The sequence below is a fragment of the Ursus arctos genome, chromosome X (assembly GCF_023065955.2).
Source record: "Ursus arctos isolate Adak ecotype North America chromosome X, UrsArc2.0, whole genome shotgun sequence".
Classification (NCBI taxonomy): Eukaryota; Metazoa; Chordata; class Mammalia; order Carnivora; family Ursidae; genus Ursus; species Ursus arctos.
Genome location: NC_079873.1, coordinates 86,853,162 through 86,870,617, shown reverse-complemented (window position 1 = coordinate 86,870,617; position 17,456 = coordinate 86,853,162). Strand labels below are relative to the sequence as shown.

The window sequence follows — 17,456 nt, the reverse complement described above, 5'->3', positions numbered from 1 at the left end:
TCTGAACCTCTATATTCTTGTGATTAAAAGGAGACCACCAATTCCTGGCCATCATTTCTTGGGGCTATCAGGAGAATCATGTGAACTCAAAAATGGTAAAATGGTGTGAAAACAATTGTAGAAATCCAACTGCAATTATTAAGACGGCTCTCAAATTATTGTCATGGCTATTTTTTTTTTTTTAGACTGGGGTTATTTTTAGTGAGCAATATTTCAAAATAGACATCCAACCAAAACCAATAGGCTTGATTTTGAGTTGAGCTCAAGTGTTGGGATTAGATGGGAGGAAAAGCCAGAGCTAAGTGAATGAGCATTATCAATTTGGTCTCCTGGCAAAGGTTGAGTGAAAAGCAGATGCCAAGCCCCCCCTTCCCTTGCTGTGCCATTCTGGCCGTCCAAACTTGAACCCATAAATTATAATAACTTGTCTAACTCGCTGCCCAGACAGTTCTATAATTTCCACACCTGGGACTACTTACACCTACCTTACGTGCAGCTGCATCCCAATTTTCAGGGATCAGTCCAGCCTCCAGACAAGGGAATCCATAGGCTAGGAGCTCAGCATCAACTCTGCTTACCTGGTGACCATACTCTGTCCTTGGCTGCCCATGCCAGAAATTGGACTCTTTCCTTGTTCTTTGGGAACTAACTCAACCTGTCTTATTCCTCACTCCTGGGAACCCATTTTCCCCCATACATGTAAATCTCTGTAAATCTCAGCCTTGTTACCTTACCAGCTATCTCTTGTTTGGGTTGGTCCTCCTCCATTCTGACAGAGCCGAGAATTTGAAGATAAGCACTGGGGCAAGGGCAGACCTAATGAGTCAGGGAAGCTATGGAGACAAGACTGTATGCTGAGCCAAGCTTGGCCATTGTGATGCATAGCTGAGGGGCAGCAGCTGAGGGGAGTAATGGATATAGCACAAATACCATCTTTCCAGAAAGCTCTGTGATGTGATGGAAGTTATATGCCATGCTGGCTGCTCTGTCTGCTTCTGTTTCATGACATTGTCTATGATATCCAGTCATTTTGGTGAATAAAAGAAGGTTCTTGCTCAATACTTTCTAATCTAAATTAGATAAGTGGAATAAAAGTCCAGTAGATGTGCGTAAGCTCTGGCGCTACTTCTACCTTGTCCAATTCCTCTCTCTTTTCTCCACCCCAACTTTTCTGCCCCCTCCTTCCTCCATCAGAAAGTTGTCATAGGAAGGAGTCCCAGAAGCAATTCATTTATTAAAGCAAAAGCAATGTAGCAAAAACTGAAAACAAACCAAAACACACATAGGCTTTGGAATCAGAGAGACATGTGTTCAAATCCTGACTTTGCAATCCCCAACTGTAGCGAGCCTCTCTTTCCTCATTGGAAATGAAAAAGAGACTGTTTTTTGGGGGGAGAGGGTGCACGCTGACACTGAATAAGCATTAATTATTATCTTGGGTTTTATTAATAAGATTGATAAGATGACCCGTTGTACCTTGTTGTAGAGGGAAAAATGAGAAAAAAAAGAATGAAAGGATTTGGACTCTGAGGAAATAAAAGTGGCCACAGTGAAACAGGGCTGTGGTTCTGAGCAGGGAAAGGAGAAAGACAGGTCAAAGGGGACAAAGTCTCCTCCGGTGCATCCCCAAATGGCAGCTGAGAATTAGAAGCTCAGAGACAAGAGCTGAGGATATTTAGTAAAGAAAAATGAAGGACAATAACGGATGTCAAGCAGTGGTGTTATATCCGGCCACTCTCACGATGAACTGTCATGGCTGTCCGTGTGGACTGGCCGATGCGAGACCGTGCATAGTTCTTCCAACCGTATTTGTATTTTTTTCCTGCTTCTTCTCTTACTTGACATTTTTATGAATTGGCTTCAGAATCTATATCAAATGGCACCCTCCCAGGTATTTCTTCCCATGTGTGAATGTATTTTTATCTAGTCTGTAGACACAGGGGCTCCATCAGCTTGCGAGGACTTGACATCTGCTTGTGTGTGTCTATGTTCTCTCATGCCTCCGTGGCCATCTTTGGGTTTCAGTCCATCAGGAAGTCTGGGCAAGTGTTTGCATTTTCCAACACTGAAGTGAGTGGCAGTTAAGGTATTAAAAAACGGATTTTCAAAATGCTTGGTGAATGTGGATGACAAAATAAAGTCTTTTATTATAGGTAGCTTAAGACTGACTAGCCGGGGGGGCACCTGGGTGGCACAGTGGTTAAGCGTCTGCCTTCGGCTCAGGGCGTGATCCCGGCGTTACGGGATCGAGCCCCACATCAGGCTCCTCCGCTATGAGCCTGCTTCTTCCTCTCCCACTCCCCCTGCTTGTGTTCCCTCTCTTACTGGCTGTCTCTATCTCTGTCGAATAAATAAATAAAATCTTTAAAAAAAAAAAAAAAAGACTGACTAGCCGGGGAATGGCAGAGAGTAAACAAAGACACACACACAGAGAGACTAGAGAGAGACGTATTGATAAAATATAGATTTATGTATTACCCTGACCGTTTTTGAGTGAAATAGTTTTCAGGGATATTGGGAAAAGTACTGGAAGTTGCACAAGAACCTGTCTGTGCAGGTTTATGGCCAATAACTAAGTGGAAACCGCCTCACCCACAGACATGCTTGTGGTTCACAATTTTCTCCATTTTGGCAAGACCAGTGGGCTCACCCTCAGCTAGATAAGCATGTCGGTGAAAAAGATCATTCTCACATTGGGAGTATAGTAACCACCGCTGTGTAGCATGGCTGACAAATGCTGGGGAACTACGATCTGTTGTTGCCGAAGGATGCATCGATCCCGTGGAACAAAATGCCAGAACTTCCCTGGGGATGCCTACATCTGTGAGACCTCATGGCTGAGGTCAAGGCTCTTTGGGAAGACTTGCATTATGGTAGCTCAGACCGATCTCCAAGATGGTTCTCTAGCTTGAATACTACAGGTCAGGTCCTGCTAGGGAGGCCTTTCAGGCACTGTAGGTGGTCTAGCAACTCCTTCCTTGGCCTGTAATGGACTACTTTGCCCCACTGTAGCTCACACACTTTTGCCTTTTCCACGATGCCTCCTTCAATCACCAGAAAGCCTGGTGCCCTGGCCAAGCCTAGTGCCCACAGTCTCCATGCTGGTTGGCAGAGATCACACTTTTCTGGCGTGGCTCACCAGTGCATGCACATAACCCCCTAAGCTTATCCGTCCTCTAGGTCTCTCTCTTTTGCCTTGCCCCTTCTCTCCCTCCCCGTTGCTTTAAAAAGGTATCATCACCTCTCACCTAGACTCATGCATTGTCTTCTTTTTTAAAAAATGATTTTGAATAAGAATTTAAAGAGAGTGGGGGAAGGGGCAGAGGGAGAGAGAGAGAGAACCGTAAGCACGCTTCTTACCCAGCGCAGAGCCTGACACAGGGCTCGATCTCACGACCCTGAGATCGTGACCTGAGCCGAAACCAAGAGGAGGACGCTTAACCAACTGAGCCGCCCAGGCACCGCTGGACTAGTGCATTGTCTTCTAACCAATCTCTTTGTTTCTACCCTTACCCCAGCCCAGCCCACCCCAGCTTTATCACAACAACTGGAGTAATAGTTTTAAAATGCAAAATTGAGAGTATCCCTCTCAGATTTCTTTCACAAATGAAACCCAAACAAAAGGCCCCACAAAAGGCCCCCACGGCCCATGCCATCTCCTGTCTCATCTCTTGGGACTCACTGCTGACACTCTGTTTTTGAGCCATTTTGAGCTATTTACACTCTGTAAATGTATGGTATTCTTTCATACTCCCATGTCCTTGCCCCTACTGGTACAATCCTGAAGTCTACAATATCCTTTCTGCCCTCTGCCTAAGCCGTTCCAATTCTTCTTTTTGTGATGGCTTTATTGGGACACAATTCACGTACGAATTGACTCTTTTAGAACATACGGTTCAATGGATTTTAGCTTAGCCATCGAGCTGTGCAACGGTCACCACGAGTGCCAGAACATCTTCATCCTTCTAAAATAAACTCTGTACCTATTAGCAGACACCTTTCATTTCTCCCCACCTCCCCACTCCAGCCCTGGCCAGCCCCTGGCAACCATTAATCTGCTTTCTGTCTCCATAGGTTTGTCTCCAATGATCCCAGAGTCATCTTTCAAGATTTTTTTTTCAGGCATTGCCTCCTCCTGTGTGTTTCCTAGGCCCGATTTCAAAACTTCTTCTCTGGGCTCCAATAATTACATGGCTCTGCCATAGTACCTGGCCCACCGCATTCTTGCGGCTCACCACAGGAGTGACTTACTCATCTCTGAAACCCCAACGTCTAATACTTGGCCTCATTTTGAGAAAGCACCCCGTAACTACTGGCTAAGGGGATGAATGACTTTCAGGAAGCCCTGACAGGGAGAAAGGCCTGTCAGTAAGTGGGTGAGAGAGGCATTCTCTCACACACAGCTCAAGTCAGTCAGGGGACACCTATGTGCCCAGTTTTTAGCTTACTTGCACTGGGGTAAACTCGGCCACCACCCCACTGGGGTCTCTTCTATTTCTACAACTGCTACACAGGTTCCAGAACCTAAGAGAAACATGATCCTAAGTGAAGATGAGGAACCATGTCTTCAGGAAATATTCATGATACAAACAGTTGAAGCTTCATGTGTGGGACTAACAGCAACATTCTCAGGCCATCCTCGTGCTTAACTTTTAGAATTTTCTATTCTCCCTCCCTCTCTTTTCCTCTTGCCTTCCCTTCCTTCTTGTTTCTCTCCTCCTCTCCCCTCCCTGCCCCCCCCCCCCATACCTTTGGGATATTTAAAAAATATCCCTTTATTTTTAAAGCGCATTTCAGAATATCTCTGATGAACAATGCTGGTCCTTAGCTTACAAAAAATTAACTTTAGCATGAGATGTCTAAACACAAATCCACTCGAAAGCTGTTTAATTGTTCCATTTCCATGCACCACATTTTTTTCCACACGATTGGATCTTGAAAAAGCTCATTAGCAAAGGGAATAAAAAACCATTTGTAAATGCAATGGAATATCAAGATGGTACGTACTAAACCACCTCCTTTTCCGCATTTTGTTGACCTGGAGAGAAATGGGGGTGCACCCTGACTCTGGCCACCGTGGTCTGCCTTCCTCTGTCTCTGTGCCTTTCTCCCCGTTTCAAACTTCCCCATTCTTTCCTTCTCCTACTCTCTTACCTCATCTTCCTGGTCTCCCCTCTCCACTCCTGATCTCTTTCTTTCCCTCGTTTTTGATTCCCTCCTCTGCCCATCTTGCTCTGCAAACCTTTTTGTCTCACACTTTTCTCCTCCACTTTCTTTCCTATTCTTCTTCCTGAGTAGTTTTCTTTTTTCTTTCCTTCTGTTCCTTTCAGCCAGGATGAGGCAGGGAAGAGAGAGTGGGGCATGGGGGTGGGTGGGGGGAGGTGAGCAGGAACAGAGAGAGTGGAGAGAGATTGACCATGGGGCTGTCCTGTACCTGCCACACCATCTGTGACCAGAGGGGATGTGCCCCTGGTCCCAGTCACCCATATTCCCTTCCCCTTTAAGGTAAGGCACAGAACCTCTTTGTGCCTCACTTTTTTTCTGCCTCGTAACATTGAAACCAAATCATATGTTCCCAGACTACCTCCCGGAGATGGTGTTAGGGTCAAACTTGGGAATGAATATGAGAAAGGTTTGAAAAGAACCAGAGCCCTGTAATTGGAAGCACTCAGGGGAGAGGGTGGGAGGATTACGGCCCTGCACTGCTCCAGGATCTAATTAACTGAGGATCGCAGTTCTGGCCTTTCTGAGGAATGTGTTTCTTCTCACCTTTGTTCCGCTCATCAAATCACTTGGTTGTCTGTGTACCTTGCTTGAATGTTCTTAGTGTCTTCGGAGGGGAAGGATAACTGGTTCCTTTGTATGCTGTTGATTCTTATCCCTTCCTTTTCTCTTGCCTCGGGCTAGCAAACGGGACCTCCAGCAGCCAGCTCTCTACCCCCAAGTCTAAACAGTCACCCATCTCCACGCCCACCAGTCCTGGCAGCCTCCGGAAGCACAAGGTATTATGTCTCTTATACCTTACTAAACCCCTTTGCACTCGGACTCCTTTGAATGGCTGGGTGAGGGTCTGCTCTGCCATCTACTTCCGCCATGCATCAAGGCCAGAATTTCCCTTCCTCTGGTCCTTGAGCTCGAAGCCCTGGGAATGCCAGCAGGGGCCATGCTTCCAGTCACTTTCATTGATTCCTCTGCTCACCCCCTCCCCGCCTCACGTTTACCTACTCCCAGTTACACTTACCCAAAAGGAAGAGGTAACAAAGGTCCCAAATACCCCTTCTGAGTTCATGGTGTCCCCAAATGATGGCTTGGAGGATGAGCTAAGTGATTTTCACTCCAATTCAGAGGCAGAGCAAAGAGGGCGTTGAGGGCAACTTATGTCCCCAGGCACTAGTCGGTAGAAGGGACAAAGTCAGCAGTTAGAGAAAGTTAGCACTGAGTGACTCCCTTTAGATTTGCTGTTCATCAGACTATGAATAGACTCTAGTCTCGCTATGTACGCTTCATTACCAGGCACATTCTGGTTCAGTGAGGGAGCAGAGGGTACATACACGCCACACTGGCCCTGCCTGGACACCGTTTACGCCTCTAAGTCATTCCAAATAAATATCCCGCTAAAATAAGAGAAGTTTGTAAACTCGCTGGTCCCACTTTCCAAGCAGATTCCCACCCAGAAATCTCTTCTGATAGAAAATCTGGAGTGGGAGCGGTCACTGCCTCCAACCTCATCTCTGAGGCCATGGGAACGTGGTTTCTGCTCTGAGGGCCACACTCCGGAGCGGCTTCCTCTAGAATTCTTTTGTCTTCTCCCTGCTTATAAGACTCGGTGTGAGATGGAAAAAGGCAGAAAGTCACCTGTGTGGCCAGCTTCATCAAGGAACCACAGATGGTCGGAGCTGAAAGAGATTTTAGATGGAGATAAATTACTTTCATTTGATTCTCTCGATCATCTTGTGAGGTCGACCTTTTGTAGGTGAGGAAATTAAGGCCCAGAAAGGTTAAGTTACTAGGGTGACACAGCTAGGGGGTGGCAGACATAGGACTGGTGCCCAGGTTACCGCCACCAGTACTCCCGAGCCAGGTCATGCTAGCTTGCGAGAGCTGATTGTGTACGTCCCTCCCCAGCTCTGTGTTCAGCGACGCCATGTTGGTACCAGAACTCAGCCGTGGTGGGAATATTTGCACCATGGAGATCAGCACACACGACACATCAAAGCTGTTGTTTTCTCCCCCGGAAAGTCGGTTGTTAAACGTGTAACAGCACACCAGTGCCGACATTCACTTTCATTTCTCTACATTAGGATATTAATTTCCTGGCTAATCTGACCATTACCCGTTCCATCGTTCCTACTTCCTGTTCCATTCCTGTAATGGCCCCTGTAAGTTTCTGGTATCGACCCTGACCAGAACCTTCTAATTGTCCTGCTCAGCTATTTGGTTTTCCCAAAGGACGGTCTGCTGCACTGTCTGTATGGCCAGTGTTACCTAGAGGTTGTAGCATGGATGAAAACTACTCTTGCTGTCAGCTCCCAGTTATTCTTCTGAGCAAAGCTTGTTAAGACGGACATTCCAAGATGGGAGTAGCCTACTCCTGTTGTTCCACTCTCCAACAGAAGCTCCTACGCTATACTGCTTCTTGCTGTGTCTTTGCCCTATGCATTTCTGCCCTTACCGCCCCTCTGAGAAGATGGACCTGCCCCAGCACCTTCCATCAGTACCTTCCCAAAAGGATGGGGCAGCTTGGGCGTTTATGTGGCCTGCTCCCTTGAGTCGTTCAGCTTTTCACTTGACATGTTCAGTTCGTTTAGGCTGAGGACCCATCGTCCATAAGCTCATTGAGGTGAGTGCTGGCATTGTTAAACCATTTCTCCTGGTTGGGTTTGTGTGGCTTTGTGTGTGTGTGTGTGTGTGTGTGTGTGTGTGTTTTGTTTTGTTTTGTTTTGACTCAGTTCTACAAACCAACTTAACCATTGAAGGACTAGAACAAGCTATAGGAGGCTGCACTGTCAGAGCCTCCCTGTGGGATTTTCAGTGTGTCCTTTCATTTTTAAAATGACTCTTTTTTTTATGACAGTGAAGCACACAAACATTAAGTTACACATTATATGATTTTCTAGAGCAAACTTTTAAAAAACCCTTGGATGTTGGTGTACTTCTTACCAACTTTTTAACTTCCTCCTTTGATATCATTTCAAATGTACACAAGAGTTGCAAGAATAATATAAAAAAGTTCTGTATGCTCTTTGCACAGATTCACCAGTTGTTTATATTTTCTCCCCATTTCTTTTATTTTTTGTGTTCTCTCTCTCCACACCACACACACACACACAGACACACGCACACACACACTTTACCATTTTTTTAACCATCTGAGATTAAGTTGTAGACATCATACTGTTTTACCTCTAAATGCTTGTGTGTATTTCCTAACAATAAAGACATTTTCATTCCTAACAATAGCACAATGATCAAAATCAGGAAATTTGCACGGGTGAGACACTCCTATATACCCAACAGCCCATACTCAAACTTTATCAATCGCCCCCAATAACATCCTTTCTCTGGCCCAGGATCCAATCCGGAATCACACATCGCTTGTGGTTTTATGTCTCTTTGGTCTCCTTTAATCTAGAAAAAAAGTTCTTTGACGGTGTATTGTAGAAATGGAGAGTGCAGGCCAGTTCTTTGGTAGAATGTCCTTTGATTTAGGTGTGTCTGATGTTTCCTTGTGATTAAGTCCATATTACGCATTTGGGGCAGAATTGTCATCGAAGTAATGTTGTGTCTCTCTTAGTGCATCCAATCAGGAGCAACAGCCTCATGCTTAACACCAACAATGATGCAGGATAAACTGGTTTTTCTGAATAAGCTAAAAAGTTTCATGACCTTGGCGTAGTCCCCCTGGGTCTCAGGACTCAGCTTCTTGCTCCTCCTTTTACATAGCTACCTGAGCTTTAGTTAGCACCATCAAGGTCCTTGGGCGGTGGGCCTAAGCAGTTCTCATCTGAACTTCCATCCAAGTGGATCTGAAAGGTGTGAGTCATGGTGGAGACAGGAAGCAGGTGGCTGAGGCCATGACTTTCCTCCTGCGCAGTTGGAAACAAACTTGAAGTCCCAGCATCCCTTTGGTAACTTTTGATGGCCGTGGCAGGGCCCTAAGCTGTAATCAGCCTCTTGGCTTCCCCTCTTAAGCAGCTCATGGAGAATCCTCTTTAATGCAGCTGTGAGGGGGTTAGCCAAAGTCCGCATACTCAAGTGCTACAATATGGACACAAAGTAAGTCCTTGGATAGTTAATGAGAACAACATTCTGCATTTCCATACTGCTTTATCTTTTTGCACAGTCATTTTCCTATTTACCCTTGTGATAACACTGCGAAAGAGATAGGACAGGTAGCGTTTCCATTTTGCAAACGAAGAAAAGGGGGTGCTGAGGGCAAAGACAACCCCAGTATGATTCAACAATTTGGAGATGGTAGCACATTAAAGATGTTCAAAAAGCCTAGAAATATAGGGAAACTCTTTTGTTTATTTAAAAATGTTTTCCAGATTAGTGATTGCACTCATGCCTTTAAATGTGGCATTTGGCTTGCAAAGTTGTCTAGAGATCGGAGGGAAATATATTTGACATATTATTTGAAAATATAGTTAACATTATTTAAATACACATTTTCTTCTATGTTTCTAGACCTTTTTCCTGTCGTCCTATAAATGCTTGGAGAGATAGTTTGACCAATAAAGCAGGGTCTTGATCCTTAAATAACAGACACCACTCCAAGTGGATTTTGGTAATCAAGAGTGGACAAAAGGACCATAGGAGCACAAAGACGGGTGGGAAAGGCCTCTGCCTGGGGGAGGGTGGGAGATGGGGCAAGTTTTGCAGACTAGGTGACATTTAAGTGGGACATTGAAGCCCGGGTAGGCTTCTGATGGCTGGTGAAGAGAATGGGCACTCCAGCATTAAAAAAAAATAATCAGCAAGAAGAAAGCCACACCATCAGAAAAGTACAGGGCACATTTGGGAAAAAGCAAACCCAAACCAGAAGCCAGGTTTCTCAAAACTCCTGACTTCCTTTGGACTATAAGCTCCTTGGACCAGAAACCAAGATTTTGTTTTCTCTAACGCAATAATATCGCCAGCACAGCTGTATTTGTTACAAACATTTTGTTCTGTAGGGCTCCAAGGGACTAAGCAAATGAATTTCAGGTGCAAATTATTTGTATTGTTAAGCAATATGCGTGTTTCTGTATTTCTACATAGCGATCGACAAAAACACAGAATTGAGATAACTCCTTTTCCTGAACATTGTTCTATCCACACAAGAAAATATCTTTTGAATACGAAATAAGTGGATGAGGACAGAAGTACAGAAGTTCATTCCCAAGCCTAGTCCTATGGACTCCCTCCCCCACAGCCTGCCTCTCACCTTACCCAGCCCAAGTCATAGCAGCTACAAGTGCAGTCTCCTCCTGATTCTATCCCTACCGTCCCCCTGCCTTCTTCTGAAATATGTCTGAAATAATCTTCTATAATTATTTCCACCAGCCAACCAACTACACCGAAGTGTCTGTTACATGAATAATCAAGAGCAAGGGTGAATGCTGAAGCCCAGGGTTCAGTGTGGTGGGACTCAAAGTGGCCTCCGTAATGAAAAGGCCCTTCTGTATTGCCTGAAAAATGCCCAGGGAGTTCACGAACTAGGCAGTGTCTGTCTGTTTTTCTCTTGCTGTGGTCTAACTAATAAAACACAAAATGCAATGATCTGACTTAGAGAATTTTAGAACCAGAAGGAAACTGAAAGATTTTCTAGTCCACATCTGCCTCAACTTTCAGATATAGAAGCAAAGGTCCTGTAAGGGGAAGTTAAATAGCCAGGATAGGGCTGGAACCTAGGTCTAGTGACTCTTAATCCTGTGCTCTTTCTCTACAGTGGACTTGCATTGTGTGTAAGTTTGACTAATGGAATTCATCAACAGTCACAGTAGAGTCATAGAACAAAACAACTACAACACTGTCTCTTACATTTGTACACATCGTTACATGCTGGGTAGTACTATGTCCATTATATACCGATGCATGCATTTTGCTGTATAGGGTAGCATTCTCAGGAATCACGTAATCAATGTTCAGTTGTCAGCATAAGGGATTTTCAAAGGTACGATTTTTTTTTAATAACAGCTTTTTGAGATATAGTTGACATATTGCAAAATTCACTTTTTAAAAGTATACACTTCAGTAGTTTTTAGTATAATTATGAAGTTGTACAAAAATATAGTCATCACCATCAAAAGTAGTCATAGCCCCTTGCCCTTCCACCCAACCCTGGCAACCACTGGTCTACTCTCAGTTTCTATCAGTTGGCACATTCTGAACATTTTCTATAAATTTCCCTCTGAACGCTGCGTTAGCTTTATCTCGTAACTTTTGGTGTATTGTTATTTCATTTTCCATTATCTCAAAAGTCTTTTCTAATTTCCCTTGTGATTCCTCCTTTGACCCATTGGCTATTTAGCAGTATGTTGTTTAATTTCCACATATTTGTATATTTCCCAAATATCTTTCTATCATTGCTTTCTAATTTAATTCCACTGTAGTCAAAGAACATACTTTGTATGATTTCAGTCCTTTTGCATTTATTGAGACTTGTTTTGTGACCTAGCATATGATCTATTCTGCAGAATATTCCAAGGGAGAAGAATGTGTGTTCTGCTGCCGTTGGATGGAATAGTCTATAGATGTGCAGTTGTTTGTAGTGTTGTTCAAGTCTTCTCTTTCCTTGTTGGCCTTCTGCCTAGTTATTCTGTACATTATTGAAGGTGGAGTATTGAAGTCTTCAACTATTCTAGATGAGTTGTTCATTCCTTCCTTCAATTAAGTTATTTTTTGCTTTATGTAGTTTAGTGCTCTGCTGACAAGGCACATGTATGTTTATGTTTTCAGATATATTGACCCCTTTTATCACTAGAAAATGTTCTTATTTGTCTCTAGTAATAATTTTTGTCTTAAAGTCTATTTTTTTCTGTTATTCGCATAGCCTCTCCAGCTCTCCTTTGATTACTAACTGCATGGTAAAGTCTTTTTCCATCCTTTTGCTTTTAACCTATGTGTCTTTAAATTGTACTTCTTTCAGGCAACAGAAAGCTGGATCATGTTGCTTTTTGTAAAATCCATTCTGCCAATCTCTGCCTTTTCATTTCAGTGCTTAATCTACTTATGTTTAATGTAATTACTGGTAAGGTAGAAATTACATCTGCCATTTTGTTATTTTCTACATGTCTTGTGTCTTTTTTGTTCCCTTATTCCTCAATTTCTGCTCTTTTTTGTGTTAGATGTTTTTTCTAGTGTACCATTTTAATCTCCTTGTTGTATTTTTACTAATTTTATTTTGAGTTATTTTCTTACTGGCTGCCCTGGAGAGTGCAATTAGCATCTTAGTGTAATCTACTTTGGAATAACGTCAACTTAATTTCAATTGAATATAAAAAAAATTTACTATAGTAAGGCTTTATCCCTTCCCCCTCCTTTTAGGCTCCTATTGACATACAAATTACCTCTTTAAGCATAATAAGTCCATCAGCACACTTATATAATTACTATTCCATGCAGTTGTCTTTTGAACTGGATAATAGAAGAAAAGAGTTACAAAAATAAATGTGTACTGTCTTTTGTATTTACCTATGTATTTACCTTTACTAAGTGTTCTTTCTTATGTGGATTTGAATTACTATCTATTGTCCTTTTATTTTCCCCCTGAAAGCTTCTCTTTACTATTTCTTAGAGGCTATGTCTGCTAGCAATGAATGTGCTGTCTTTGTTTATCTGAGAATGTCTTGTTTTCTCTTTAACTCTTGAAGGATAATTTTGCTAGATTTTCTTAAATGCCTTGATCTGATAAGGCTCTCTGCCTTGGTTGAGATGCTGTGTGTGTGTGTGTGTGTGTGTGTGTGTGTGTGTGTGTGTGTGTGTGTGTGTTGGGGCATGATTTCAACGCTCCATCAGGCAGTTTATAATTTTGCCTTAGTCTTCATTTGCTGCTTGTGCAGGGCCTCAAGGCCAACCAGAGGTGAGAGATTAGGACCTTCTTAGGTCTTTTCTCAGAATACACCCAGTCCTGAACATGTGCCATGTCATAGAGATTCCTGGGAATATGTGAATATGTTGGAGCTTTTCAAAGTCTCCCATGGACATTAATTCTCTAGCTTTTCCTTTTAAGGTTTTGAGCAGCTTCATTTGCTCCAACAGTTTCCTCTACTTTAGGCAGCTGTGATTTTAAACAATTGCAGCTGATTAATGCTCCCTGAAAAGGCGGTCCAGAGTGAGCGTGCTCTGCATCAGGTCAAATAAAGAGCCCTACGAGTGGGAGTTTCCAAACAGGTCAAATAGTGACAATTCTCTGGGAATGGGGCATTTTGGGGAGGTTTCAACTCATTCTACACCCTCTGGTCACTACTAAGTTGCTGTTTTTCAGATACTGAAATTGGGAGGCTGTTGGGTTTCAAAGCTACCCTGGAGTTGGGGAAAGGGAGAAGGGGGAATAGAATAAGCTAAAGCACTACACATTTTGGTATTCTTACTGAGATTCAGCCATTTTTCTTGAATAAACACTTTTTGGATTGCTGAAAGCTTTTGGTTAATTTCCAGAGTTCTGAAAAAGTTGGCTTCGACAATTTTTCCAGTGTCACTGTTGGAGCAGATTTTCGAAGAGTCTTTCTTTGCCATTCTGGAAGTCTAGAGCTAAAAGATACTTTTGGCTATGTTCACTTTTCACTTTACTCAAGTACAAGGGGACTAAAATCCCTTCAGAGAAGTGACCCCAATTGTGTGCCACTTGGCCTGAGTTCCATTTTACAAATTTTTATTGAACTCCTATTATTTCCTCAGTCTTTCACTTCCTGTTTATCAATTGCATAAGAGATTGTGTTTGTTAGTTTAGAACAAGGGTGCTAAATACTGCCTATGGCCTGGTTGTTTGGGGATGCCCCCCCATGTTAGAAAAGAAAGTTTCTTATTCTTTAAAGAGTTATAAAACAAACGAAACCCAAACAAACAAGACTGCATGACAGAGACCATATACGACCAGCAAAGAGAGCCCAAAATATTTACTATCTAACCTGTTACAAAAAAAAGTTTGTCAGCCCCTGATTTACCATGAGGGGATGGCGGGTTGGTGAGAAGTGAGTCTATTTGCTATAGTTGCCTTTCTTGTGTTTTTTAATGATTAAGTAGTCCCTTGAGGGTCTTAAATAACAGTCTACAAAGTGGAAGAAACCTTACATATTGTCCTTTCCAATACTGAATTTTCTTAATGAAGATACCAAGATTCAAAGACTTGTTCAATGTCACGGTACTAATTACACAGGACTAAAAGCTGAGGTTTCTGAATATACTTTGCTCCTCTTTCCATTGAAGCTGCCTAAAAATTTTCTTACCCTTTCTCAGCAAAAAAAAAAAAAAAATTCTTTTTAAAAAAGATTTTATTTTTAAGTAATCTCTACACCCAACATGGGGCTCGAACTTACAACCCCAAGATCAAGAGTCACACCCTCTACCGACTGAGCCAGCCAGGTGCCCCATAGCAAAAAAGCATTCTAACATTAGATAAATAAGTCCCTCTCCTCCTTCCTCATCTTCATATTTTTCCTCTGGCTCGCAGAAACTGTATGCTCCAATTTTTTGGACAGTTCTCTAAGTTCTTTCTTTGTATTATACCAAGGAGGATCTCATAAATATCCACAGAGTTGACCCTACATTTTTTGGTTCCCTTTAGTATCCTGCTGATACTGTGAAAGATTACAGTGGTTTTCAAACTGCTTCATTTGGAGATGGGTGAGATTCTGCCTCCCCCGTGTCCGATTCAATCACAACAGCTACGCTTTTATTTATTTTATGTATTGGGCTTCCAAACAAAATTTCATTTGAATAGAAGATTTAGAAGAAGAGAGAGAGATTAAGAGAGAGGGAGACAGAGGTTTGAAAATCGCTGATTTAGACTAATGGGTGAAGTAAGTCCAAGAGGAATCACAAGTACCTCCAAATACAGCTCTGGGGACAGTGGGAAAAACCAATGCCATATCCTTTCCCCATCGCCTCAAGATGTAGACAAGCCCTGGGCAGTATTGGAGCCATGGATCCTAATTCCTGGTGCAAAATGGAAGAGCATCAGGAAATAAGTTGCAAGTAGGCAGATGGGGTTCATTTTCTGCGTTAGGCATTTATTCAGGACCTGGCCGTTCTCCGGGAGCCTGAAATGAACTGACACATATATTCACAACTGATTTTTGACAAAAGCACAGATTCAATCAAAGGAGGAAAGATAGTCTTGTCAATAAGTGGTGCTGGAGCAACTGAATATCTATAGGCCAAAAAATGACCCCTAACCTAATCCTCATATTTTATGCAGAAATTAACTCAAAAATGGACAATAGATTTAAGTGTAAAAGAGGTAAAAAGGAAACATAGGAGATCTTGTGATCTTTGGCTAGGCAAAGAGTTCTTAGGTTTGACAACAAAAGTACCATCCATAAAATAAAAAGAATAATAAATTGGACTTCATCAAAATTAAAAACTTTTGCTTTGTCAAAGACCGTGCAAAAGGTATGGAAAGACAAGCTACAGAGTGGGAAAAAATATCTGCAAGCCACATATCTAACCAAAAACATATATAGAAGATAAAAACAACTATTAAAACTCAACAATAAGAAAGAAAAAAAAACAATTAGAAAATGAACAAAAGACCCGAAGAGGGGCACCTGGTGGCTCAGTTGGTTAAGCATCTGACTCTTGATTTCAGCTCAGGTCATGATCTCGGGGTGGTGAGATCGAGCCCCCGAAAAGGCGGTCCTTTTGGGCTCCACGCTCAGCATGGAGTCTGCTTGAAATTCTCTCCTTCTCCCTGCCCCTCCCCTTGCTCATGCTCCATCTCTCTCTAAAAAAAAAGACCCGAAGAAAAGAAGAAACGTTTCACTGAGGAGGAATTACAGATGTCAACTATGCATGTGAAAAGGCGTTTAACACCAGTAGCCGTCAGGAAAATGCAAATTAAAGCCTTAATGAGATACCAAACGAACCCCCAAGAATAGCTAAAATAAAAAGTAGCAAAAACACCAAATACTGGTGAGGACATAGATAAACTGGATCACTAATACTTTCCTGGTGAGAATGTAAGGAGTACCCCCACTCTGGAAAACAATACTGCAGTCTTTACAAACTAAGTGTGCAATTGCCATAGAACTCGGCAGTGGTACTCCTGAGCATATCCCAGAGAAATGTAAACTAATGTTCACACGAAAACCTTTATAGGCATGTTTATAGCAAGCTTAATTTGTAATAGCCCGTGATGCCTTTCGATGGGTGAATAGTTAACCAAACTGTGGCATAACCGCACTGTGGAATGCTGTTCAGCACTATAAAGGAGTGAGCCTGCTGACGTGTTCAACAACTTGTACGAATCCCCAGGGAATTATGCTAAATGGGAAAGGCCAGTCCCAAAAGGTTACATACCATAGGGTTCCATTTATATAATAGTCTATGAATGACGAAATTGTAGAGATGGGAAACAGATCATTGGTTGCCATGGGGGGTTTAGAGGTGGGAGACGGGGGACTGTAGCTCTAAATGGGGTAGCTCAAGGGAGCCCTTTGATGAGGGTACAGGTCTGTATCTCAGCTGTGGTGATGGGCACACAAATATACACGGGTGGTAAAATCGCATAGGACTAGGCGCGCGCAGGCGCAACACGAGTGCATGGAAACTGGCAAGATGTTACCGTTGGGGGAAATTGAGTGAAGGGTACATCAGCACAAGTATTCCTCCGGATACTTTGGCTTCCTCTGGATCTGTAATTAGTTCAAAATAAAAATGAGAGGAAATACTAATAATAAAAAAAAAACCCAGTCATCTGATGTTGCCCATTTCAGAGCCCAAGATGGCAAGAAAAGGAGTTAACTTTATCTCTTATCTTCTTACAGGATCTGTACCTGCCTCTGTCCTTGGATGACTCGGACTCACTTGGTGATTCCATGTGAAGGAGAAGAGAATGTTCAGAGTCCAGAGTACAAATCCAAGCTTACCGTTACAATAGGGTACTTCTGCTCAAGTGTCCAACAGGGCTATTGGTGCTTTCAAGTTTTTATTTGTTGTTGTTATTTTTTAAAAAACACACTGTAATATGTTGGGTTTATGTTCCTGTGAATTCTCCTCTGGGCCACTGATCCACAATTACCAATTATAAGAGATAGATCGATAACCATCCTTCGGGGTCACTTTCCGGGGATGCAAAATGTGCTAGTCCATGACCTTTCTATTGAAAACTTAGGCGCCTGCGTTACTTCTCCCGTGTCTCACTTTGCTCATACACGACAGTCTTCCTTCTGTAGAGGGTTGTTTACATACATAGCACTTAAAATGCGTATGTGGGAAAGAAACTCATTGGCAAATCCAAGAGTGACAAACACAAG

The 17,456-nt window shown here is 42.7% G+C and overlaps 1 protein-coding gene across 1 annotated transcript in view; it reads left to right on the top strand.

Moving 5' to 3' along the window:
* The window catches only part of DCX (doublecortin), a 99,492-nt gene extending 82,468 nt beyond the window's left edge, over positions 1-17,024 (top strand). The window contains 2 exon segments of the mRNA XM_026478757.1: positions 5,908-6,002; positions 16,968-17,024. Of these exon segments, the coding sequence (XP_026334542.1) occupies positions 5,908-6,002; positions 16,968-17,024 (152 nt within the window).
* The last annotated feature ends 432 nt before the right edge of the window (positions 17,025-17,456 follow it).